General features: G+C 41.0%; 1 protein-coding gene across 1 annotated transcript in view; it reads right to left on the bottom strand.

Moving 5' to 3' along the window:
* LOC115464713 (vomeronasal type-2 receptor 26-like) overlaps positions 1–24,769 on the bottom strand; it is a 32,783-nt gene extending 8,014 nt beyond the window's left edge. Inside the window, exons 1-4 of the mRNA XM_030195073.1 lie at positions 24,615–24,769; positions 17,610–17,901; positions 10,127–10,918; positions 374–601 (exon numbers count right to left, since the gene is read on the bottom strand). Of these exons, the coding sequence (XP_030050933.1) occupies positions 374–601; positions 10,127–10,918; positions 17,610–17,901; positions 24,615–24,769 (1,467 nt within the window). The remainder of the gene's footprint in view (positions 1–373; positions 602–10,126; positions 10,919–17,609; positions 17,902–24,614) is intronic.
* Between the last annotated feature and the right edge of the window lie 425 nt (positions 24,770–25,194).

The raw sequence follows: 25,194 nt of genomic DNA, 5'->3' as shown, positions 1-25,194 counted from the left end.
CCAGTGGCGTAGGAAGGGGGGCGGGGGGCGGGGGGCGGTCCGCCCCGGGTGCACGCCACTGGGGGGTGTTTGCTCCGCGCTGGTGCACTGCCCTCTCTGCCCTGGAACAGGTTACTTCCTGTTCCGGGACAGAGAGAGCAGTGAACCAGCGCAGAGCCGACACACCCCAGCAACGTGCAGTCGGGGCGGATCGGCCCTCCCGCCCATCCCTCGCCGCAGGTATGCACTCCGGGGGGGGGGGGAGGTATGCGCTCCGGGGGGGTGCGCTCCAGTGGGAGGAGGGTGCGCCGTGCTGCACCCGGGGGGGGGGGGGGGTGCGCAGCTGCGACCCGCCCCAGGTGTCAGCTCCCCTTGCTACGGCTCTGATTCTAACCTGGGTAAATGCAGCCTCCCACACCATCACTTTTTCATTTATTGTGAAATCCTTCCCTGGAGGAGCAGATGGTTTATAACTTCCAACAATTTCATGTTTCACTGTCCCATTGGGGAGAAATATCAGATTAATAATACTGTAGTCAATGGATAGGTCTCCATTCTCATCAAAAGCAACCTCTTCATCCAGCATGTTCTTAAAGTGCACATTCTTCAGATAATGATGAAGCTAAAAGAATAAAGAGAACATTTTCAAGATTGTTTCTGACAATTTTCCTTTTATTTATGTATTTGTTTAAGAAAATTGATAAACTGTCAGTCTGATATACACTCATGATAGCACATATTAAAACACAATGACATCTATCTTTATAGGTAGTGACTCCTAAAGTGGAACCTAGCATCATATATCTATAATTTGGGTTAGTCTTCTCTCTGTGCATCATTTTGTACTTGTCCATATAGAATTATACTTGAAATTTAGATTTCCTGTCTCCTAGTCTTGCAAGGTCCTCCTGCAATTTCTCACAATCCGTGTGCAATTTGATAATGTTGACTAATTGTGTGTCAAATTTAACACCTCATTCATTGTTCCCGTTTCCAGATCATTTATAAATATGTTAAAAAGCACCAGCCTTGAGGTGGGGCCTGAGAGCCAACAAAGATCATTGCTTAACTTGATTTCTCATCCTGAACTCAGCAATTCAGCTATTTTTGTTCCTAGTTTCTCATGTCTCTTGAGCCCTTTTAATTTGTCCTTTGCCAGACTCAGTGCTTGAGTTTGTTGTATTTGTGGCAAACTCTTTCTTGCTATGATACTCTCCGGTGCTTAAGCAACCTGATAACATTAATAATTTACTACTATGATAAACTTAACTTCTCTTACCTTTCCTTCTCTGCCTTGCTTTGCCAAATTTTGCTAGCTGTAGACCTATTTGATTAGACATACTCTCCTTGATAAACTGACTCTAAAAGCCAATATCCTTTATTGAAGCACACTTGGGTCATGGGTGCCTTTCTGCTGCTGGCCATGATTTGATTGTAACATTGTGCTTGGAGATCAAAGATTCTCACCCCCTTTTGTATTTTTGTTTTTTTTTTGGATTGCTGTTGACAATTTATGAGTACTGCAGATTTTCTAGTTGGTCTGCCAAGGGACTCTTTCACCTGGAAAAGCCTTTCTCACCTTGCTGAACTTCCTTGTTGCATTCCTACACTGTACTATCATGCTTGTTCTCAAAAGCATGGCAGACACAATTATTTTATTTTTTGTTACATTTGTACCCCGCGCTTTCCCACTCATGGCAGGCTCAATGCGGCTTACATGGGGCAATGGAGGGTTAAGTGACTTGCCCAGAATCACAAGGAGCTGCCTGTGCCTGAAGTGGGGATCAAACTCAGTTCCTCAGTTCCCAAGGACCAAAGTTCACCACCCTAACCACTAGGCCACTCCTCCACTTTTAATTTTAAATATCTCCCATGCTCGGAGAGCTGAAAGTATTGTACACTCTGCAATAATATCAACAGATAGTACATTCTTTTTATTACTACAGAAAGGACTCTGAAATAATGAAATTTAAGAACTAGTTTTTCAAAAGGAACGCTGCGCTTTTCCAACATAGAACATTGACACATGATTTTGCTTCATGCAATACTGATGTAGATTCTTCTTCTTTAGTATATCAAAATGACTGCTTTCATGTATAAAAAGCCATGTAATTATCTGCTATTACTACTATAAATCATTTCTATAGCGCTACCAGTCGAACGCAGCGCTTTACAATTGAATACGAAGAAAAGACAGTCCCTGATCAAAAGAGCTTACAATCTAAATCAGGACAGACAGACAGGAACAATAAGGATAAGGGTAGGACAGACAGAAGGACATATAGGGAAGGGGACTATTGAAGAGAGGAAGACAAGATAAAGGTTACGAGCAAGTGACAAGTTAGGAGTCAGCCGGGGGTCGCATATCTATCTCCGTCAAGAATTCTAAAATTGTTTGCAATTTCTCAATTTACTGGCATATTGAGTTTCAACTTAACTGTGTAGTATGAACGTATCCAGTCTCATGGAACTCTTCCATCATCACTATGGGGTCCTTTTACTAAGGCGCGTAGGTGCCTAGGCACATTCAATGCATGTCAAATTAGAACTACCACCTGGCTACCACATGACCTAGGCAGTAATTCTAATTTTGACACGCGTCCAAAATGCGTGGCAGAAAATAATTTCTATTTTCTACCACGTGGGGCTAACTGGGTGGTAATTTGCAGTTTACATGCGCTGACGATTACCGCCCAGTTAATGCATGAGACCTTACTGCTAAGTCAATGGGTGGCGGTAAGGTCTCAGACCCAAAATGGATGCGCACCAATTTTTATTTTGCTACACATCCATTTTCGGCCAAAAAAAAGGGCCTTTTTTTGCAGGCACACTGAAAAATGGGCCTGCATGCATCCAATACATGCGTCTACACCAGCGCAGGCCATTTTTCGGCACACCTTAGTAAAAGGGCCCCATACTTGCTATTATCCTGTAGATATTTGTGGGGTACAGAGAGCGCAGATACCTAGGATTTTGGAAAATGGAATTCCTACTGGTCATCTTCTGGAATTGAACTGGTTTGTACTTCTCATATCTACCAGATTATTTCATGTTTGACACTCTGATACTGTCCGGCTGACCTTCATGAAATCACTTTCATATTTTAATTCCACAGCACTGCAACATGTATTTCATCTCACTATTATTAACAATGTTCAAATGTTGGAGAATTATCAGTTTTTCTTTGTGACTCTGACCCGAGATGATATGTATTTTCTCTTTTGAACCAAACCTCGCATCGAGGACATCGACTTAATAAACACATCATTATTTCCTATTGTAAGTTGATTACAGCTTCTTGCATTCATTTTTAACATATTCTTACTCTCGTGCCTCCAAATGCTCTTAATTATTTTTGAATAATTCACTCTCTGCTCTTTTTATTATATCTGCTCTTTTTATTATATTGTGCTCAATTGTACTATATAACTACAATAGATTTGATATTTAATTTAATTTCTCAAACTTATTAGCTACTTGCCCTTAATTAATTCATTAGTCTAATCAACTATTATTGATTATTTCATTGCTTTACCTATTTGTGTTATATAATAAGTATATTATTTTTGAGATTTGCTAATTTAATTAATTTTGATTAACTTATAAAGATCATTATTCTTGATTAATTCAATCTCTGCTCTTCTTAAATGGAACGAATGCCAATCGCACTTTATGGACTTCATATCAACACCTGTGTAACCAATCCCAATATACTAATACTGGGAGACATTAACCTTCACCTATAAGACCCAAACTCTACCAACGCACATGAGTGCAAGGAATTCCTCCAGTTATGGGACCTTAAACTGCCACACATCCAAGCAACCCATATGAAAGAGCACACACTCGACCTTATCTCACTCAAACTGTCCAAAGACCAGAACCTAATAATATCAGACATCAAATGGACAAACACACCATGGTCAGACCACTACAAACTAAACCTATCTCTACTATGGCGGAAAAAGGGTTCACACCACATACAAGAACACACAACATACAACACAAGAGGCCAAATAGACCTGGAAACATTCTGGCACCAGATGTACAATAATGAATGGACAGCACAAACGGACTCTACATACTACCTCTCAGATTGGGATAAAAGATGCAAAAACATACTAGACGAAATAGCACCCTTACAAACAAGAACATCACGTCGGCAAAATTCAATACTAAAAACTCGTGAACAAATTACTAGACACCACCTTGGTCACCACAACTAACAGAAACACCCCATCTGCAGACGAACTTGCCAAATACTTCAACGAAAAAATTGTAAATCTACGCAACACGCTACCTCAGAACATCACCGACATCGATAAGTTCTTCGAGTGTATGGACCGAATCCCTGGTGAGTACCCAGCGGACGGACTCTGGACAACCTTCGCTCCCCTCACCGCTGAAACAGTCAACCAAGCGATTAACAGGTTCTCCAAGAGTCATTTTAAATTGGACGTTTGCCCCAGTTACCTATTAAAATCCGCACCCCATCACTTCATAATAGACCTCACATCCCACTTAAACTACAGGCTTCAAAATGGTCTCTTCCCAAAGGAAAATGGCAACATCCTATTCACCCCAATACCAAAAGATACCAAGAAAAAATGATATCACCAACTACCGACTAGTAGCATCAATTCCACTGGTAGTTAAACTGATGGAAAGCATGGTAACCAAACAACTCACTGACTACATAAACAAATTCACAATACTAAACGAATCACAATCAGGATTCCGCTCCAACCACGGTACCGAAACAGTACTAATCACTCTCCTAGCCAAATTCAAACAACAAATAGTAACAGGCATAAGCATACTTCTCCTACAATTTGACATGTCTAGTGCGTTCGACATGGTAAACCACAATATATTACTAAGCATCCTAGAATATTTAGGGATTGGTGGAAGTGTACTTATCTGGCTCAAGGGTTTCCTAACAACCAGAACATATCAAGTGAAATCAAACTCGAATATATCATCACCATGGAAAACAGACTGTGGAGTACCTCAAGGATCACCACTATCACCGCTCCTTTTCAACCTAATGATGATTCCACTAGCCAAGTCCTTATCCAATCAAGGCCTTAATCCTTTCATATATGCAGATGATGTTACATTATACATCCCTCACAGACATGACCTAACAGAAATCACCAAAGAAATCATACTCAGCTTAAACATCATGAACTCATGGGTGAACGCATTTTAACTAAAACTAAACACAGAAAAAACACAGTCTAATCCTATCATCCCAATATAACATGAACAAACCCACAAACATAACCACTCCAGACTACATCCTCCCTATCTCAGATAGCCTGAAAATTCTTGGAGTTACAATTGACTGAAATCTCACACTAGAGAGCCAAGCGAAAGCTACAACAAAGAAAATGTTCCACTCTATGTGGAAACTAAAACGAGTGAAACCATTCTTCCTGAGGGAAATATTTTGCAACTTGGTACAATCAATGGTATTAAGCCACCTAGACTACTGCAATGGAATTTATGTGGGATGCAAAGAACAAATCATAAAGAAACTCCAAACTGCCCATAACACAGCAGCCAGACTCATATATGGAAAAACAAGATTTGAAAGCGCAAAACCCTTACGAGAAAAACTACACTGGCTCCCAATCAAAGAATGTATTATGTTCAAAATCTGCACCCTCGTTCACAAAATCATCTACGCTGAAGCCCTGGGATACATGACAGACCTCATAGACCTCCCAATCAGAAACACATCAAGATCAACACGAACATACCTAAATCTCCACTACCCAAGCTGCAAAGGACTCAAATACAAATCAACCTACGCATCCAGCTTCTCCCATATAAGTACACAACTATGGAGCGCACTACCAAATGCCGTGAAATCAACATACGACCACCTAAACTTCCAGAAACTACTAAAAACTCACCTGTTCAAAAAGGCATACCCGAACGAACCAACTTAAAGGCCTCAACTCTGCAACACAACAAAACCAAATTAAATTAACTCTTCCTCCTTATGATTCCTAAATCTGTCACGCATGAACTCTACTGTTCCACAACCTCACTCTGTATTTGTTCATACCGATATTGGCGATCGCCTCTACGGTATTATGTAAGCCACATTGAGCCTGCAAATAAGTGGGAAAATGTGGTATACAAATGTAACAAATAAATAAATAAAAATATTCTTTGTATCTTATAATTAAGTGCATTAGATTTACACATTTAACTGTTATTCCTACTTTTTGAGATCTTTCTCAATTAATTTTGGTTAACTTACAGTGACACTTATTTTATTCATTAACTTTTGATTAATACACTGAAATTGTTTCTACCACATTACTTAACTATTAACTTTAATTAACTAGTTAACTATCCAGCTTATTTTCGAACGAGAAGGCCGGTGATCTTCCGACACAAATCGGGAGATGGCCGGCCATCTCCTGAAGCCGGCAAAATCGGTATAATCGAAAGCCGATTTTTGCCGGCTTCAACTGCTTTCCGTTGCAGGGCCGGCCAAACTTCAAGGGGGCGTTTCAGCAGAAAATGGAAGACGGAACGGGGGTGTGCTTACGAGATGGCCGACTTTGGCTGATAATGGAAAAAAGAAGGCTGGCTCTGACGAGAACTTCGTCGGCTTCACTTGGTCCATTTATTTTTAGGACCAAGCCTCAAAAAAGTGCCCTAACTGAGCAGATGACCACCGGAGGGAATCAGGGATCACTTCCCCTTACTCCCCCAGTGGTCACCAACCCCCTCCCATCCCCCCCAAAAATTAAAAATAATTTTTTTGCCAGCCTCAAATGTCATACCCAGCTCCATGACAGCAGTATGCAGGTCCCTGGAGCAGTTTTTAGTGGGTGCAGTGGACTTCAGGCAAGTGGACCCAGGCCCATCCCCCCTACCTGTTACTCTTGTGGTGGTAAATGTGAGCCCTCCAACCCCCCCCCCAAACCCACTGTACCCACATGTATGTGCCCCCCTTTACCCCTTAGGGCTATGGTAGTGTTGTACAGTTGTGGGTGGTGGGTTTTGGGGGGATTTGGGGGGCTCAGCACACAAGGTAAGGGAGCTATGCACCTGGGAGCTATTTTTGAAGTCCACTGCAGTGCCCCCTAGAGTGCCTGGTTGGTGTCTTGGCATGTCAGGGGGACCAGTGCACTACAAATGCTGTCTCCTCCCATGACCAAATGCCTTGGATTTGGCTGTGTTTGAGATGGCCGGCATCGGTTTCCATTATCTGCGAAAACCGATGCCAGCCATCTCAAACCCGGCCATCTCTGACATTTGGCGTATTATTGAAATGAAAGATGGCCGGCCATCTTTTTCGATAATATGGTTCGGGACCACTGTTTGCGCCGCCGGCCGTATAGCTGGCCGGCGCCGTTTGTTTATGCCCCTCTATGGGCCTCTTTTACTAAGCCTCGCAAGCATTCTCAGCATGGCAAATGAGAGGAAGCCCATTCAATTCATATGGGCTTCCTCTCATTTGCTGCATGGGAATCACTAGTGCATCTTAGAAAAATAAGCCCTATATTAGTTAAATTTGCAATTTGCAATTAATTTTCTCTAACTCACTCCCTACGTATCTCAATTTTATAATAACTCTATTTATTGTCATAATTTAATAAACCAACCCTGACAAGATTAAACTCTGCAGAACTTGTTGAAGATTACATAGAGAGATAAGAGGATGCAGCTTACTAAGCAAATGCAACTTGAAAAAAGGTGTCCTTACCACGGCTCAAATCTGAGCTGAAAAAGAGAATGTTGTTTCAATAAGGACCCCAAGATGTTTTATCACAGAGGAAATTCTCAAGCATCCAATGATGCTTCAGTCTCTAACTGAAGTCTGTTGCAAGGGGGTGTATCGGAGGTGTGGTGAAGGCGGGACTTGGGCGTTCCTAAGACTTGGATGTCTTTGACCCATACTCGAAAAAAGCAGAGAAGTCCATGACTACATCTTGGACGTTTTCACCCGGACCTGTTTTTATTACGAATAAGGCACAAAAAGGTACTCGGAATGACCAGATGACCACTGGAGGGAATCAGGGATGACCTCCCTTTACTCCCAGATTGGTCACTAACCCCCTCCCACCCTCAAAAAACATCTTTAAAAATACTACTTGCCAGCCTCAGATGTCATACTCAGGTCTATGACAGCGCATGCAGGTCCCTGGAGCAGTTTTAGTGGGTGCAGTGCACTTCAGACAGGTGGACCCAGGCCCATACCTCCCTACCTGTTACATTTGTGGAGGAAACAGCGAGCTCTCCAAAACCCACCAGAAACCCTCTGTACCCACATCTAGGTGACCCCTTCACCTGTAAAGGCTATGGTAGTGGTGTACAGTTGGGGGTAGTGGGGGTTGGGGGGCTCAGCACACAAGGTAAGGGAGCTATGTACCTTGGAGAATTTTATGAAGTCCACTGCAGTGCCCCCTAGGGTGCCCAATTGCTGTCCTGGCATGTCAGGGGGACCAGTGCACTAGAAATGCTGACTCCTCCTACGTCCAAATGGCTTGCATTTGGACATTTTTGATTTGGACGTCTTTGGTTTCGAAAATCGCTGAAAGTCAAAGATGTCCAAATCTAAGGACGTCCTTGGTATTTTCGAAATGAAAGATGGACGTCCATCTTTTTTCGAAAATACACTTTTCCCCGCCTCCGGATTTGGATGTTTTACAAAGACGTCCAATTCCCAGCTTAGACGTTTCTTTCGAAAATGCCCCTCTAAGCCATGCTGTAGGCATGATAACTTTTTAATGTGCGCTAAAAATTAGCATACACTGATGATAGAGACACCTATTATATTCCTATGGGTGTCTCTAATATTAGTGCACGCTAAAATGTTTGTATGCCTACAGCACAGCTTAGTAAACAGGGCCCTTAGAACATGGTAAATTACAAGGTGGATGGGTGGATCAGATTTTCTACTCTTCCTATAAAAGATCAAACTGAGAAGTTGCTATTTTGCTCTCCAAGAATTGCCCCTTTATTTCCAAATCCCATATACAAGACTCAGAAGGGTGTTATTGTAGTTGGAAAATTGGAAGGTAAATCTCTAATATTAGCTAATGTTTGTAGCCCTAATTATGACTCTTTTATTGTATTAAAAAATTTTCCAATACTTAAAAAATATCTTTTAAAGATTCTACATGCCTAGGTATAGACTTTAACTTTTTCCTACTAGTTTTGGATAATTCCGAAAGTAACTTAAAAAAAACTGCAGTATGTCATACTGTTTTAGACATTAGGGTTCTTTTAGACACCTGGCAAGGCACACATGGTTCAGAAAGAAGTTATACTTTCTCTTCAGCAATACATAACACCTTTACTAGAATTCATTACTGTAATATTTAAACTGAACTAAAATCGTTAGTCTTAGGAAGGGAAATTTGTTCTAGATATTTAACAGATCATGTTCCTATTAGCCTACAATTAAAACATATCACCAATATTGGTCCACAAAGACAATGGTCATTCAAGAGACAGCTACTTCAACACCCTGCTTTCCTCCAAAAGCTATCTATAGCATTGTACAACCATGTTCACTTTAACTGCAATAAAGATACCCATCTTTTTACCTTTTAGGATGCTGTAAAAGAGGTTCTAGGGGGCCATATATCTGATCTCTCTGCTCAGATTAAAAAAATAGACAATAAACACTTTGAAGATTTATTTTACATACTGGGCCAGATGGACCATTGGCCTGAACCAGTATGGCTATTTTTATGTTCTTATATAACACTGTAGATTTTGCTTGTCCCAGCTCCATGGCTAGTATAAATGTGGGTGCCTTCTTGTTAGGCAGTGCAATACCTTGTTGTACTAGTGGAGGAGTAGCCTAATGGTTAATGAAATGGAATAAGAACCAGGGGAAGCAGGTTCAATTCCCATTGTATCTTCTTATGACTCTGAACATTTTGCTTAACCCTGGTTAAGCAACATGTATATAATATTTAAACTACTTTCATTGTAACCACAGAGAGGCGGGATATCAAAACCCATCCCATTTCACTTTCTAGAACAGAACCTGGGAACGGGGGTTCTGTGAAAAAAATAGGTTCCTCCAATGCAGCCTGGGAGTAACACTGTGCCATCTATAACCAATAATGTTTTGTGAATATAACATTCCTTTATGAAATAATGTTACCTTCCATGGCAAATAATCTGATAATCTCTGTCGGTCTCCGTTCCACATAGTGGTCTTTCCAGAACCAGAGAAAAGCATGTCTTTCAGTGCATGTGCCAGGGCATAGAGAGCATTGTAGATGCTATCACTGTTGGCAAAGCTGGTACTGTCACAGTCAAAGGAAATGGAAGGATCTTCATCTGTACCGCAGGATCTTTTGATGCTTTGGGGACACTGGTTGTTACATAGTCCAGTCCACCAATCTTTAATTGTACTATCAGGAAACATAATAGGATTTACCTCACGTATAAATTTTAAAAAACTTGGAACATTTTTCTTTACTCTTGTGAATAGCAATGTGTTATTCTTTACACGACTTTCTATTGGATAGGTTAAGTGGAAATCAAAATCAGTTATAGTGATCCAGACCTTGCCAGATATATCCAGAATATTTATTTCCCCAAACAAACTCCATGTATCATCTGTATTAAAATGACCAATGATCACATTAGTTGATGATTTATGAATAGTCTCATTAATTTTCTCAATTCTCTCTTGTAGCAAGGCATGGATGTGACTGAATATTTCTATGAATTCAATGCAGGCTCCATTCTGCTCAATTCCTTCTTTCAGGATTTGGACAAACCTCAGACTGCTGTCATCATCAGGTGCGATAATACCAACCCAGGTCCAGTTGAAATACTTCAGTAACTTCACAATCCCAGTACTGAGGTTAAGAATGCTGGGCATAATCCGGTATAAATATGGAAACTTAACATCACTCATAAAAGAATTTTGAGAAGTATAGCTGATCTGTCAAGAAATTTAATTAATTGAGAATTATCTTTGTTTTCAAGAGATTGTGGCAGTTAGCTAATAAGAAGCAGTAAAATACTTCATGATACCATAATTTAGTTTACTATGGGAGTCTATAACACAATTTGCTATCATGATCATTCTCATATGCCCTATTTCTGGAGCATTGGGCCACTAATGTGTAGACTAATGCTTCTGGGCACCATCTTAAAGGGGCCAGTGCACATTAAAAATGATTCCCTTCAAGGAAAGTGTCCCAAGCTCTCCATATACTATTTCTCTATTTAATTAATTCAGAATTACCTTTGTTTAGTAGTTTGTTCATGAGATGGTATAGTATCTTCGTGTTTTTGTAATCCGGCCCTAGTTTGGTTTTGTAGTATGACCTTTTGGTCTGTCTTATTGCGTATTCGTATTCCTTTGTATTTGTTTCCATGCGTTGAGAGTGTGTTCGTCTTTTGTTTTTCTCCATGCGCGTTCCAGTTTCCTGGCTTGTGTTTTTAATTTTTTTAATTCTACATTGAACCACGGTATCGAGTTGTGTGTGCGTGAAGTTCTTGTTCATAAGGGTGCTATTTCATCTAATATGTGTCTACATCTTTTGTCCCATTCTGAGAGGTAGTATATGGAGGGCTTAGGATGCTTTCCTTGAGGGGCATCATTATAGATGACTGCTGACTAGAGGGACACGGGTGCTACTGGCTCTGGAGACCCCGGCTGGAATACGGCTGGAATGCTGCTGATAACGAGATGAGATTGCCTGGGACTAGGAGGGAAAATGCTGGAGAGGGTGCCGCCAAACCAGGAACGCCCGTGTGTCCCACGGGCACCCTCCCCAGACGGGTCAACGAGTCCACGAGGTCAACAAGGAGTGCTGACCGTGGCTGTATCCCAGCCTTGGAGTCGTGGCACAACCCCAGACCGGAGATCGGCCCAGCATGACCGGCCCAGCAGCAACGCTACACAGCGTGAGAAGCGCTGACCGGAGATCGGCATCTCACCCACGCCACAGTATCGTCGGCAGCAGCACATCACCGGCGCATAGCCTGTGTTGTACAACGTGAGTAGCGCTGACCAGCCAGCCAGCCGCCCATGGCTGCGAAGGAGACAGAGACTGAGGGCACTGCAATTGTAGCTGTGGAGACAAGAGAATAGACAGAAGAGATGGAGCCGACGGTGGCCCGGGTGCGACGTGAGGACCCGGGAGGTGCGGCCAGTCCCCACAACCCCACGATGCTCGCGGCGGCTGCAGTGGGAGCAGCCCACACCATCCCCAAAAGCAACCGAAGTCCATGTGCCTTGGATGCACCCCAAGCAGCTAACAGTGGACGAGGAGCGAGCGCATGTAGGTGAGGGACACGGCGAAGGATCCGGATGCCTACTGATATCCCAGCCTGCTTACCAACAATGATGGCATCATAAAATTTCTTGAGGAAGCCATTTTTTGTGAAATGGGTCCCCGTTGGGACGTTTCACTCATGCCGCAAACTGATGCTCAAAAGATAAGTTACAAAAATGACATGTATTTCATACTGATGTTTTAATGAACTACGATTTCATTGCATCACCATATAAATTAGAAAATTTATATTGCTCAAAAGATAAGTTTAAAAAAAAAACGACATGTGTATCATATCGATGTTTTAATGCAATACAATCTCATTGCATCACCATATAAACTAGAAAATTACAATATTGGGTGGATAGGACATTTTATAACCGGTGACTGAAGTCAGAACTGTGCTATAATTGTCATATTATATAACAGCACAATGAACAACTGCCAGCTACTCCTAGTAATCTATTCCTTATCGCTAGTCCACATAACACTCACCACCCCACTTGCAGAAAGTAGCAATATACCCATACTGCACAATCACCACAAACTGAACAGATACACCACACCTCACCACACCACACCAACAACAACCAAAACGAAAGAACACAAACAAGCAGACACCCTCAACAGAAGGCAAAGAAAGATAAAAAAAAATCCAAACAAACTAAGAAACGACAACTGACAAAAGTCCACATAACACCGAACACAGAAGACCCATACCAAAAAATTCAAATAGGCTACGCTAATGCCAGATCTGTAGTAAACAAAATAACAATAGTAACAGATTGGATTACGTCAGCAAAACGTGATCTACTCTTCATCACTGAAACCATGATCAAGAGGACCCTATCATCCTAAACCTATGCCTGCCAGGATACAAAATCACTCATTGGTCCAGAAAGGAAAAGAGAGGAGGAGGCATAGCGCTTATATACCGATCATATCTCACCACCGAAACCACTGCCGAATCCATAACACCTCATCTTGAAATAGCCTCAATCACAATCCACCACAAAAACTTGCTTGACCACCTAAACTGTGCCCTGTTTTACAGACCACCATTGAACTGGAACGATAGCCAGTCAAACTTCATGGACTTCATTTCAAATACCTGTATATCCAACTTCAATACACTAGTGCTAGGAGACATTAACCTCCACCTAGAAGACCCAAACTCTGCCAACGCACAAGAATGCAAGGACTTCCTTCAGTTATGTGATCTTACATGGCCACACATGCAAACAACCCATATGAAAGGGCACACACTCGACCTCATCTCACACAAACTGTCCACTGACCAAAACCTAATAATAACAGAAACTAACTGGACAGAAACACCATGGACTGACCACTACAAACTAGACTTATCCCTAAAATGGCGGAAAAGGGGTTCACTCCACATTTGAGAACATACAACTCACACCACGAGAGGACAAATAGACTCGGATACATTCTGGCAACAGATTTACGATAATGATAGGACAGCACAAACGGACTCCATATATTACCTCTCAGAATGGGACAAAAGATGTAGACACATATTAGACAAAATAGCACCCTTACAAACAAGAACTTCATGCAGACACAACACGATACCTTGGTACAATGAAGAACTGAAAAAACTAAAAACACAATCCAGGAAACTGGAACACGCATGGAAAAAAATAAAAGATGAACACACACTCAACGCATGGAAACAAATACAAAGGAAATACAAATACGCAATAAGACAGACCAAAAGGTTGTACTTCAAAACTAAAATAGGGCCAGATTACAAACTACTAGACACAAACTACTAGACACAACGCCGGTCACCACAACCAATACTGACCTCCCGTCTGCAGACAACCTTGCTAAATACTTCAACAAAAAAATTGTAAACCTACGCAAAGCTTTACCTCAGGACAACACGGATATCGAAAACTTCATCAACGGATTAGACCCAACCCCTGGTGAATACCCAGCAGATCGAATCTGGTCAAAATTCACTCTTCTCACCGCCGATACAGTTACCCAGGCGATTAATAGGTACTCCAACAGCCACTATCAATTGGATACCTGCCCCAGCTATCTAATAAAATCCGCCCCCCACTGCTTCATAACAGACCTTACATCCCACTTAAACTTCATGCTTCAACAAAGTATCTTCCCTAACGAAAAAGGCAACATCCTACTCACCCAAATACCAAAAGATACCAAGAAAAAAAACCAAATGATATCACCAACTACCGCCCAGTAGCATCTATCCCAGTGGTAGTCAAACTAATGGAAGGATTGGTAACCAAACAACTTAATGAGTACATAAACAAATTCACAATACTACACGACTCACAATCAGGATTTCGCCCCCTACACAGCACTGAAACAGTACTACTCATTCTCCTAACAAAATTCAAGCAGGAAATAGCAATAGGTAAAAGCATTCTTCTCCTCCAATTTGACATGTCCAGTGCGTTCGACATGGTCAACCATAACATACTACTAAGACTCCTAGATTACTTCAGAATCAGTGGAAACACTCTCAAATGGATCAAGGGATTCCTAACCACCAGAACATATCAAGTGAAATCAAGTACAAACATATCATCACCTTGGAAACCAGACTACGGAGTACCGGAAGGATCACCATTATCACCGATCCTTTTCAACCTCATGATGACCTCACTAGCCAAGTCCTTATCCAATCAAGGCCTTAATCCTTTCATATATGCAGACGATGCCACATTATACATCCCTTACAGACATGATCCAACCTGTTTTATTTAGAATGCAACATTTGGGGTGGTGTCTATGGAATGAAAGTACAAATAAGCAGGCAGTTTTTCAGGATCGTAAAGGTAAGATCCAGAATTTTAATGTAACAAATAGGAAACCAAGAATAAGTGAGTGATGTGATGTGACTGGATATGTCTAAGAACAGTATTTTGGACTGTTTGCAACTTTTTGAGAGAAATTCGTAATACCTTTACTTGCTTAAATAACACGTACAAACTTTGTCCATAACTGAGATGATGCAAACTTATACAATGCATTGAAAATACAATGTATGTGCCTTGACTTTGAGCACTCCTTTTCATGTGCCTTTAAAATGAGCACTAAGCTATATTTGGCCAGATAAACATTTTAGAACATACTACATAGGCAGGTGAGAGTACATGCATAATTCTTATGAATACTAAACATGACTGTTTTAAAATTATTTCTTATCACATAAAAACCTAATATTCAATTTGAATTTATGTACTGTAGGTAACTTCTGTTTAAAAATTGATTTGATCAATGAAAATCTAACATATACAGGGTACATATGACTTTACAATTAGATGTTCAGAAGGAATGGATCCTAAGGAGCTTAGCTGAGAATGGGTGGCAGAGGCGGGGATGATGCTGGACAGACTTATACGGTCTGTACCAGAGCCGGTGGTGGGAGGCGGGACTGGTGGTTGGGAGGTGGGGATGGTGCTGGGCAGACTTATATGGTCTGTGCCAGAGCCAGTGGTGGGAGGTGGGACTGGTGGTTGGGAGGTGGGGATGGTGCCGGGCAGACTTATATGGTCTGTGCCAGAACTGGTGGTGGGACGCAGGGCTGGCGGTTGGGAGGCAGGGATAGTGCTGGGCAGACTTATACGGTCTGTGCCCTGAAAAGGACAGGTACAAATCAAGGTAAGGTATACACAAAAAGTAGCACATATGAGTTTATCTTGTTGGGCAGACTGGATGGACCGTGCAGGTCTTTTTCTGCCGTCATATACTATGTTACTATCCAGCTTATAATCGAAAGTGATCGCCGGCCATCTTCCGACACAAATCGGGAGATGGCTGGCGATTTATTAAAAGCGGCGAAATCGGTATAATCGAAAGCAGCATTTTTGACAGCATCGCCGCTTTCCCGTTGCTTCGCCGGTGAAAGTTCAAGGGGGCATGTCAGTAGATTAGCGAAGGCGGGACATGGGGGGGCTTTCACCGATAATGGAAAAAAAAACCCGGCGTTAAGCAGTATTTCGCCGGGTTTACTTGGTCCTTTTATTTTCACGACCAAGCCTCAAAAAGGTGCCCCAACTGACCAGATGACCACTGGAGGGAATGGGGGATGTCCTCCCCATACTCCCCCAGTGGTCACCAACCCCCTTCCATACTCGGAAAATAAAACTAAAAACCTTTTTTGCCAGCCTGTATGCCAGCCTCAAATGCCGTACCCACCTCCATGACAGCAGAATGTGTTGTATCCTCCGACAGCCTTTCCCTGGTTGCGATGTGGCTTTCGGGTGAGTGTGACACCTTTTCTGTTAGGTGCCCTACAGAGTCACATTAGCAATGCATTGTGGTGGGTGTAGGGTACTGGGCTCTACTCCCATGGTGCTTTTCCCCCCTGCTAACTGGGTCAGAGTGTTCCCTGTTTTGTTTCCTGTTGTAGTCTATGTGGTAGTGGCCATTTTTATAAGCCAGTTTTAGTTCCCTTTCCTGTGTTACCCACGTTAGAGAACGTAGTTCTTACCTTGAATGGTGCTGAAAGAGGGCATTGTACACCATTGTGCCAGCTCTGACCTACTGCTAATCTTAGTACCAGGGGACTCTTTGCCAGTGGGGCACAACCTCTGATCTGCAGTTAACTGTGAGTAAACATGGTTATTTCAAGAAAGGACTTTTTCAGAGAGATTAGTTTTCAGGTGTGAACTGGTGTGCCAAAGTTATACAGCAGCAATAAGTCCTAGAGGCTGTATGCAGGTCCCTGGAGCAATTTTAGTGGGTGCAGTGCATTTGTGGGTAGTGTGTTTGGGGGGGGGGGGGTTGGGGGCTCAGCTCCCAAAGTAAGGGAGCTAAGCAAATGGGAGCTTTTCTGAAGTCCACTGCAGTGACCCCTAGGGTGGCTGGTTGGTGTCCTGGCATGTCAGGGGGGCCAGTGCACTAAAAATGCTGGCTCCTCCCATGGCCAAATGCCTTGAATTTGGCCGGGGTTTGAGATGGCCGACATAACTTTCCATTATCGTGGAAAAACAAACCCGGCCATCTCAAACCCGGCGAACTCCACGGCATTTGGCCGGGCTAAACCGTATTATTGAAAAAAAAAGATGGCCGGCCATCTTTTTCGATAATACGGTTCCGGCCAGCTGTAGCGCTGCTGCCAACATAGATCGCCGGCGATCTATTTGGCCGGCGACGTTCGATTATGCCCCTCCACGCTACTATATATATGTGCTACTGAAAATGTATCTTTCAATTCCCATCTTTTGTTTTGGCAGTTTATAACATTTAAGTGTTTGTGGATAGGAATTTGGATTCACTTTTATGAAAGATTCTGGTTTGTAGAAATTGATAATATAGTAGGAAATAAAGTAAAATTATCCTTACCTGTGGGTAGTGATATGGAGAGAGCACATTGGATATTAGATTTGATTCCTCTACTGGAAGACCTTCAATGATAGCAGCAAGGGTGCCAAATGTTTTGCAGCTGTAATTAATAATTGGCATGTCCTTCTCTGAAAATATATTCATGGCAGCCCTAAGTACTAAGAGCGGGTGACTATAAGAGTCATAAATGTGAAACCCCAGCGTGAGGTTGGGTAAGAGCTCTGAGCTGTTGTTAATCTCCTCCACTGCAGAAACAAAAGCCAGGAAGTTGTAGTAGTCTACTGGATTAGAACTGTAATGAGATTCAGTGTCAGATAACATAAAATAAGCACCCAATTAAAAGATCTAGAAATATGAATGCTAACTGAAAAATTAATTGAAACATATTTCTTCTGTACACCAACCAAAGTGATATCTCTTTCCACAGTAAGTGTTCTTGAATTTGCCTCAGAAAGATTCTGCACTGTACAATAGCCACCCTCAAAAAATGGGCAGACTGAAATGAGTTGCATGATGCCTCTCTCACCACATCACAAATCTCAGATAGAGTATCTCTATTTTGTCGTGCCAGCTCTTGAACTACTAATACAGGAACATAGATGCATAGCATGAACATCTATATAACATTTTGGGACTGTCTTTCAACCACCAAACTTGCTAAAACCATACTCCAAGTTAATAAGTTGACTGAAATAAAGCATCCTGTACAAACTTCACAATATCATCCAATAAGTTCATGTATGAACAAACTGGGGAGGTGGCACCTAAGCACTCTCCTTTCATACCACACCATACATGACATATATCAACACTTGACAAGTTATCTGAGAAAAGATTGGAATTTATTATGGCCGCAGCAATCTACAACTTAATAAATGTAAACTCATTCACAGTATTGATCAATTTCATTCAAGTATATATTGTACAGTAGTAGGCAATTACCTATATGCGTTACATTTCTATCTGAAGCACTTAGGACAAGCTTTTAAACTATGAGCTCACCCTCAAAGTCTTACTGCTGACTATAGCTTTGTTTTATTCAGGTGCCCAGAGCGCATGAAGCTTCCATTTAGACATACTAACGACGACAAATATTACAAGAGGATGTGATTATTGAACACAAGAGACTCCTGATGCAGGCCTAATAGGCCGAAACACAGCTGTGTCGAGTCTTGTTCACCTTCCAATAAACAACTTTTTTTTATCTGGATCGTCATCTACTTTTTGAGTCATCTTCGCTGTCTCGTCACTCAATACATACCCTTGCGGAGATCTGTTTCACATTGCTATTCTATAAAGGACACTGAGTTGAACGCTCTTTATCAAATAATGCTTAGAGCCCTTTCCTGTGCCTAAATTTGGGTCAAAAAAAGTAGCAGATGTGGAAATAAAATCCATACAATGGGCCAGATTCTATATGAGATGCCTAAAATATCTATGCGGTAAATATTTCTGCCTCAGTGGCGCTTAGATTTAGGCGCAATATATGGAATAAGCTTAGTTGATATCCAAGCACCTAAAACTACACGGCTCTATTTACATTAACAAAAATGTGGCGTAAATCCCCATGCGTAGATTTACACGCACTGCACCATATTCTATAACATGTGTAAATGTGGGAATGCCCATGGAACACTCATTTCCCCACCCATAGCCACATCCCTTTTGAACTGCACACATTAGAATTTAGGCACTGTTCACTACAGAATCCGTTTAACGAATTGTGCATGTAAATTCTAATTATTGCCAATTAGTGCTCATTATTGCGTGTTAATCAAATTAAGTTATTATAGAATATGCCTGGATTTCAATATGGATCTCTAGGTGCACTATATAGAATCCGAGGGAATATATTCAAACAGACCCGATATGGTCCACATTTCACTCACCCAGGGGCTGGTTCATGGGTACAAAAATAAAAATAACCATAGAGCCATATAAAGAAACATAGCATTAACAATTTACAAATCCTAAAACATGCAAAGTGTAGGGAATGCAGATGGTGAAGTTGTGTGCACCTACAGCATTTAGAAGGACATATTACATGCACATACATTTAAGGTATATTGAGTCATAATAAAAATGATTATAAGAAAAGGAGAAGGTCTGTGCAACATATCTGAGTTAAGCCAGTGTAAAACATGCATCAAAAAAATCTAATTTAAAAAGTATAAGAAAGGAAAGCTAAAATGAAACCCTCATCATGCAAAATAGTGACAAAGATGCAGAGCAAGCAATATTCAATAGCTCTACATACCAAATCAGAGACCTAAACATATGCACTCGAAGAATATATCAGAAGCTCTTCTATGGGTCTAGAAAGCAGCCTGAATGACAATAACTGTTTGTGGGGCCCTTTTACTAATCCGCATAAGCGTCTAAATGTATCTAACATGTGCCAAAATGGAGTTACCGCGCTGCTACCGCGTGGCTCTTGCGGTAATTTCATTTTTGGCATTCATCCGATAGGCACATCTGAAAAATAAGTTTTATTTTGAATGCGCGCCAAGTGGCATTTGTTGCACGTAGGTCATTACTGCCCAGTTAATGAGTGAGTCTTTACTGCTAGATCAATGGCTGGTGGTAACGTCTCAGACCCAAAATGAACGCACATCCATTTTTTGCAAACATTTTTTAAAAATGGGTCGGCGCTTGCCCAAAACCAGCGCCTACACTACCAAAAGTCATTTTTCAGCGCATTACTAAAAAGACACCTGTATAAGGAATACTAATAAGTCTGAAACATGCATCAATATCACTAAACAGTCTCACGTTTTAAAACCTTCCAAATGTAAAAAATATAATTTGAGCAAATAAGAGGTTGAAAATCCTACCAGCATTCCAGCAACACAGCACACGCCGTCCTTTCACAACCATTATCCCCTGGATTCTATATATTGCGCCTAATGTTCTGTGCTGAAATCTAAGCATATTATATAAGAACGTATGTAACTTAATTGGCTTAAGAAGCTAATCGGCATCGATAATAGCACTTAAAAAGCAATGATTAGAATTTACACGCACAACTCGCTAAGTGGATTCTGTAATAAATGGCACCTAAATTCTAATGCACGCAGTTCAAAAGGAGCATGATGATGGGAGTTCTAAAATTTAACCCACAGTTATAGAATATGGCCCAATGCACGTAAATCTACGTGCAGGGATTTATGCCACATTTTCATTGGTGTAAATGGAGGCACATAGTTTTAGGTGCTGGGATATCAACTACGCGTATTCTTATCATGGCAATCCCTGATATGACTTCTTTATACACTGCAATTTTTCCGGATAAAGCACTATCAGTGATAAATTCCAATTTAGGGGCCCTTTTACAAAGGCGTGAATAAACATGTGGCTAAAGGTGAGCCGGTTGATGTAATGTATCTAGAATTTCAGAAAGCTTTTGATAAAGTTCCTCATGAGAGATTCCTGAGAAAATTAGAGTCATGGGATAGGAGGATTAGGAATTGGTGTGGATTAGGAATTGGTTATTGGATAGAAAACAGAGGGTAGGGTTAAATAGTCATTTCTCTCAATGGAGGAGAGTGAACAGTGGAGTGCCACAGGGATCGGTACTGGGACTGGTACTACTTAACATATTTATAAATGATATGGAAATCAAAATCACAGTTACCTGATGCTAGGGTCCACCTTGGGGTCAGTGCTCAAGAAAAAGATCTGGGTATCATTGTAGATAATATGCTGAAATCTTCTACTCAGTGTGTGGCGGCGGCCAAAAAATCAAACAGGATGCTAGGAATTATTAGGAAAGAGATGGTGAATAAGACTGAAAATACTATAATGCCTTTGTATCGCTCCATGGTGCATCCACACCTTGAGTATTGCATTCAGTTCTGGTCGCCGTATCTCAAAAAAGATATAGCAGAATTAGAAAAGGTTCAAAGAAGAGCAACTAAAATGATAAACGGGATGGAAATCATCTTGTATGAGGAAAGGTTAAAGAGGTTAGGGCTCTTCAGCTTGGAAAAGAGATGGCTGAGGGGAGATATGATTGAGGTCTACAAAATCTTGTGTAGATGTAAATCGATTTTTTACTCGTTCCAAAAGTACAAAGACTAGGGGACACTCGAGGAAGTTACATGGAAATACTTTTAATATAGAAAACAGCTCCTGGTAAAAAGTTAGTGATAAAGTAGGAAAAATATTTTTATGAAGCAAAAGTCATTTGGACAGAGAATGCCTGAAAACAATGGTAGAAGTCATTCAAAATGGAACAGAAGGTGTGATGAAAGAAATTTGGTGATGTACATGTGGTGGCCAAATTCTGTCAAAGAGTATTGGCAAAGTAGAAGCATTTCAAATATCATATATGGTCAACATATTTAATAATTTGGAAATCAAAATGGTTTTTCAAACATTTGGTTTTCTAATAAACTGAAAACTCAGAAATTTTCTGAGATATCAATGCACTTTTCATGTTTAAGATAAGAATTGTTGTAACATTGTTGTAGTTGGGGGGGGGGGGGGGGGGGGGGAACCTGAGTTACCGAGGAGCAAAAGATGGAAGAGTAATAACTAACCTCATGAATTCTATTGATGCTGTTGGGGTGGGGGGGGGGGGGGGGTGCGGAAAACCTGAGTCACTGAGGAGCAAAAGGTGGGTGAGACTAATACTAACCTCAACAATGCTACTGATGTTGTGTGGGTGCCACATTAGCCAACAGGCATGAGGCAAGCAGGTTTCCCCCCTGGATTCCTCTTGTGATGATGGAGGGATCCTGACAGGGGGATGAGGAAGATTGTGGATAGTAAGCGGGGTTCCAACCAAGACAGGGTATGTTCCAAAAGGCATACCCCACCGACCCAACATAAGAACCAGAAAGCCTGCTACACAACAACACCAATACTTTAATGGACTCACCCCTATCTCCCTCTTCACACTTAATGCTTCCCAATGCATTTACTGAATGTGAACCATACCCTACCACAATCACACCTTGTACTTGAGCACACTACACACGTATTTGTTCAGACCGGAACCGGCGACTGCCGCTGCGGCACTATGTAAGCCACATTGAGCCTGCAAATAGGTGGGAAAATGTGGGATACAAATGCAACAAATAAAAAATTAAATAAATAAATAAATTGGCATTATTAATGGTTTACTGTTTTTTTGAATGTTTTTATGGCTAAACTAATAAGCATATTTTCAAAAAACCCAAAAGACACCATTAAAGGAAGTTGAAGCAAAAGAGAGCTTAAAAAGGCTGGTGGATAACTGAGCTGGTAGGATTAAAACTCTAGTGCAAATCAAACATGCAAGGGACCTTAGAGTAAGAAGGAATGATGGAGAAAACTACAGCCTGAGTATGACTGGTCACAGCATAAATGGGTCGAATGGTTGGAACAAGAGATCCTCACCTGCTGACACTTTCTGTTTCTATAAAACAGAATATAGAAACGTACCAATAAATTATTTAAAAAATATTAATTTATCTTTGTATATTAAATTTCATACAAAACCTTAGGAAACTGGAAATGGCAGATTAAACTTAATGTAGACAAATGCAAATTGGGAAGAATAATCTGAATCATAGTTTTCTGATGCTAGGGTCCAATTAGGAGTCAGCACTGAAGAAAAAGACCTAGGTGTCATTTCAGACAATATGTTGAAATCTTCTGCCCAGTGTGCAGTGGCAGCCAAAAAAAACAAACAGGATGCTAGAAATTATTAGGAGAGGGATGTAAAATAAGACCAAAAATATTATAATGCCTCTGTATCAATCCATGGTGCGACTTCACCTTGAGTATTGTGTTCAATTCTGGTCAACACATCATGAAAAAGATATAGCGGAATTGGAAAAGGTTCAAAGAAGAGTGACCAAAGTTATAAAGGGGATGGAACTGCTCCCATATGAGGAAAGGCTAAAGAGATTAGGGGCTTCAGCTTGGAAAACAGATGGCTGGGGGGGGGGGGGGTATGATTGAGGTCTACAAAATCCTGAGTGGTGTGGAGCGGGTGGAGGTGAATCTATTTTTCACTCAATCAAAAAGTACAAAGACCAGGGGACACTCAATGAAATTGCAAGGAAATACTTTTAAAACAAATAGGGGGAAATATTTTTTCACTCAAAGATTAGTTAAGTTCTGGAACTCATTGCCGGAGGATGTGGTAATGGAGGATAGCATATCTGGGTTTTAAAAAGGTTTGGACAAGTTCCTGGAGGAAAAGTCTATAGTCTGTTATTGAGATGGACGTGGGGGAAACTACTCCTTGCCCTGGGATTGGTAGCATGGAATGGTACTACTAATTGGTTTTCTGCCAGGTACTTGTGACCTGCATTGACCACTGCTGGAAGCAGGACACTGGGCTAGATGGATCATTGGTCTGACCCAGTGTGGCTATTCTTATGTTCTTAACTGGTAAGAATTAACTTGTGGTATTTTCTCATCTTTTTACCTAGGCAGAGTTGGAAGATACTACATTTATGATCCTGAATAGGAATTTAGTTACCAGGTTTCAGTCCAAATTTTCCTAGACCCTAAAATTCATATACCAAATGACAGGTCTTCAATTCATTTTCAAATAACAGGTGCCGAAAATAAGTGTTCTTATTCTACTCCATAGCTACCAATGTTTTAGGAACCTAAATTTCGAATTCTAATTGTGTACAGAATCCCGATTTATGTAATCCAACCTAGGCAGGGTCCAAGAAAGATTATTAACTCCCCCAAATAGTAGCCATCTAATATAAAATTCACTAGCATAACCAGATATGGACAAGCTAAACAATATTACTTACACCATAGTTTTAAGTAACGTAGGGGGATATGTGAAGGAAAACAGTTCAGTTAGATATAAATTATTCACAGTTACTATTCCTCCAAGTATGATGTCCCCATTCCTGTGATATCCAGGTGATGCCATCAAATCCTGCCCCAAAGAACATGAACACTCAGCAAACCTCCATAAGACAGGAAAACGCATTAAAAAAATCAGATTAAAATGAACTTGCATCGTCAAAACTGTGAAATATTTTATACAATGAAACAGCTGCTGTGACTGTACTTAATTCATTGGCCTGGTAGAAGATGTTGCTGGTTTCTTGGTAATCGATCACAACTGCATCTTTTATTACTGACAAAAGATACAGTAGCTTTATAGTGTCATTCTCATAGAGTTTATTCTCAAGAGACATCTGCTCTAGTTATGTGCATTTAACATTAAGTATAGATTGCTGTTGTTTATTTTAAGCTAAACTCATATTAAGAGACAGACAAACATTAATCTGACTGAAATGTGTCAAGATCATTATAATAACACTAATCAAGGACATTGCATATGTGAGGCGAGATTTTATAACAAGGCACCTAAGCTCAAGGTAGAAAAAGAAACTTATATTAAGCCTATTTATAATCATAATAGGCATCTCCTTTCCCAGAACTAGTCCCGTATACATCTCTATATAAATGCCTTATAGAAACCTACACAAATGGAGAAAAGCCCATACAAATTTAGAATAGCTCCAAAAAAGATGTAAATGTGTGCACACCAAGAGTCTATCCATGTATTTTATAAAATATGTGCACACAACACACATTCGCTTCATTCTCTGCAAATACA

Source organism: Microcaecilia unicolor, chromosome 3, assembly GCF_901765095.1.
Source record: "Microcaecilia unicolor chromosome 3, aMicUni1.1, whole genome shotgun sequence".
NCBI lineage: Eukaryota > Metazoa > Chordata > Amphibia > Gymnophiona > Siphonopidae > Microcaecilia > Microcaecilia unicolor.
This window is presented reverse-complemented; position numbering and strand designations above follow the sequence as displayed.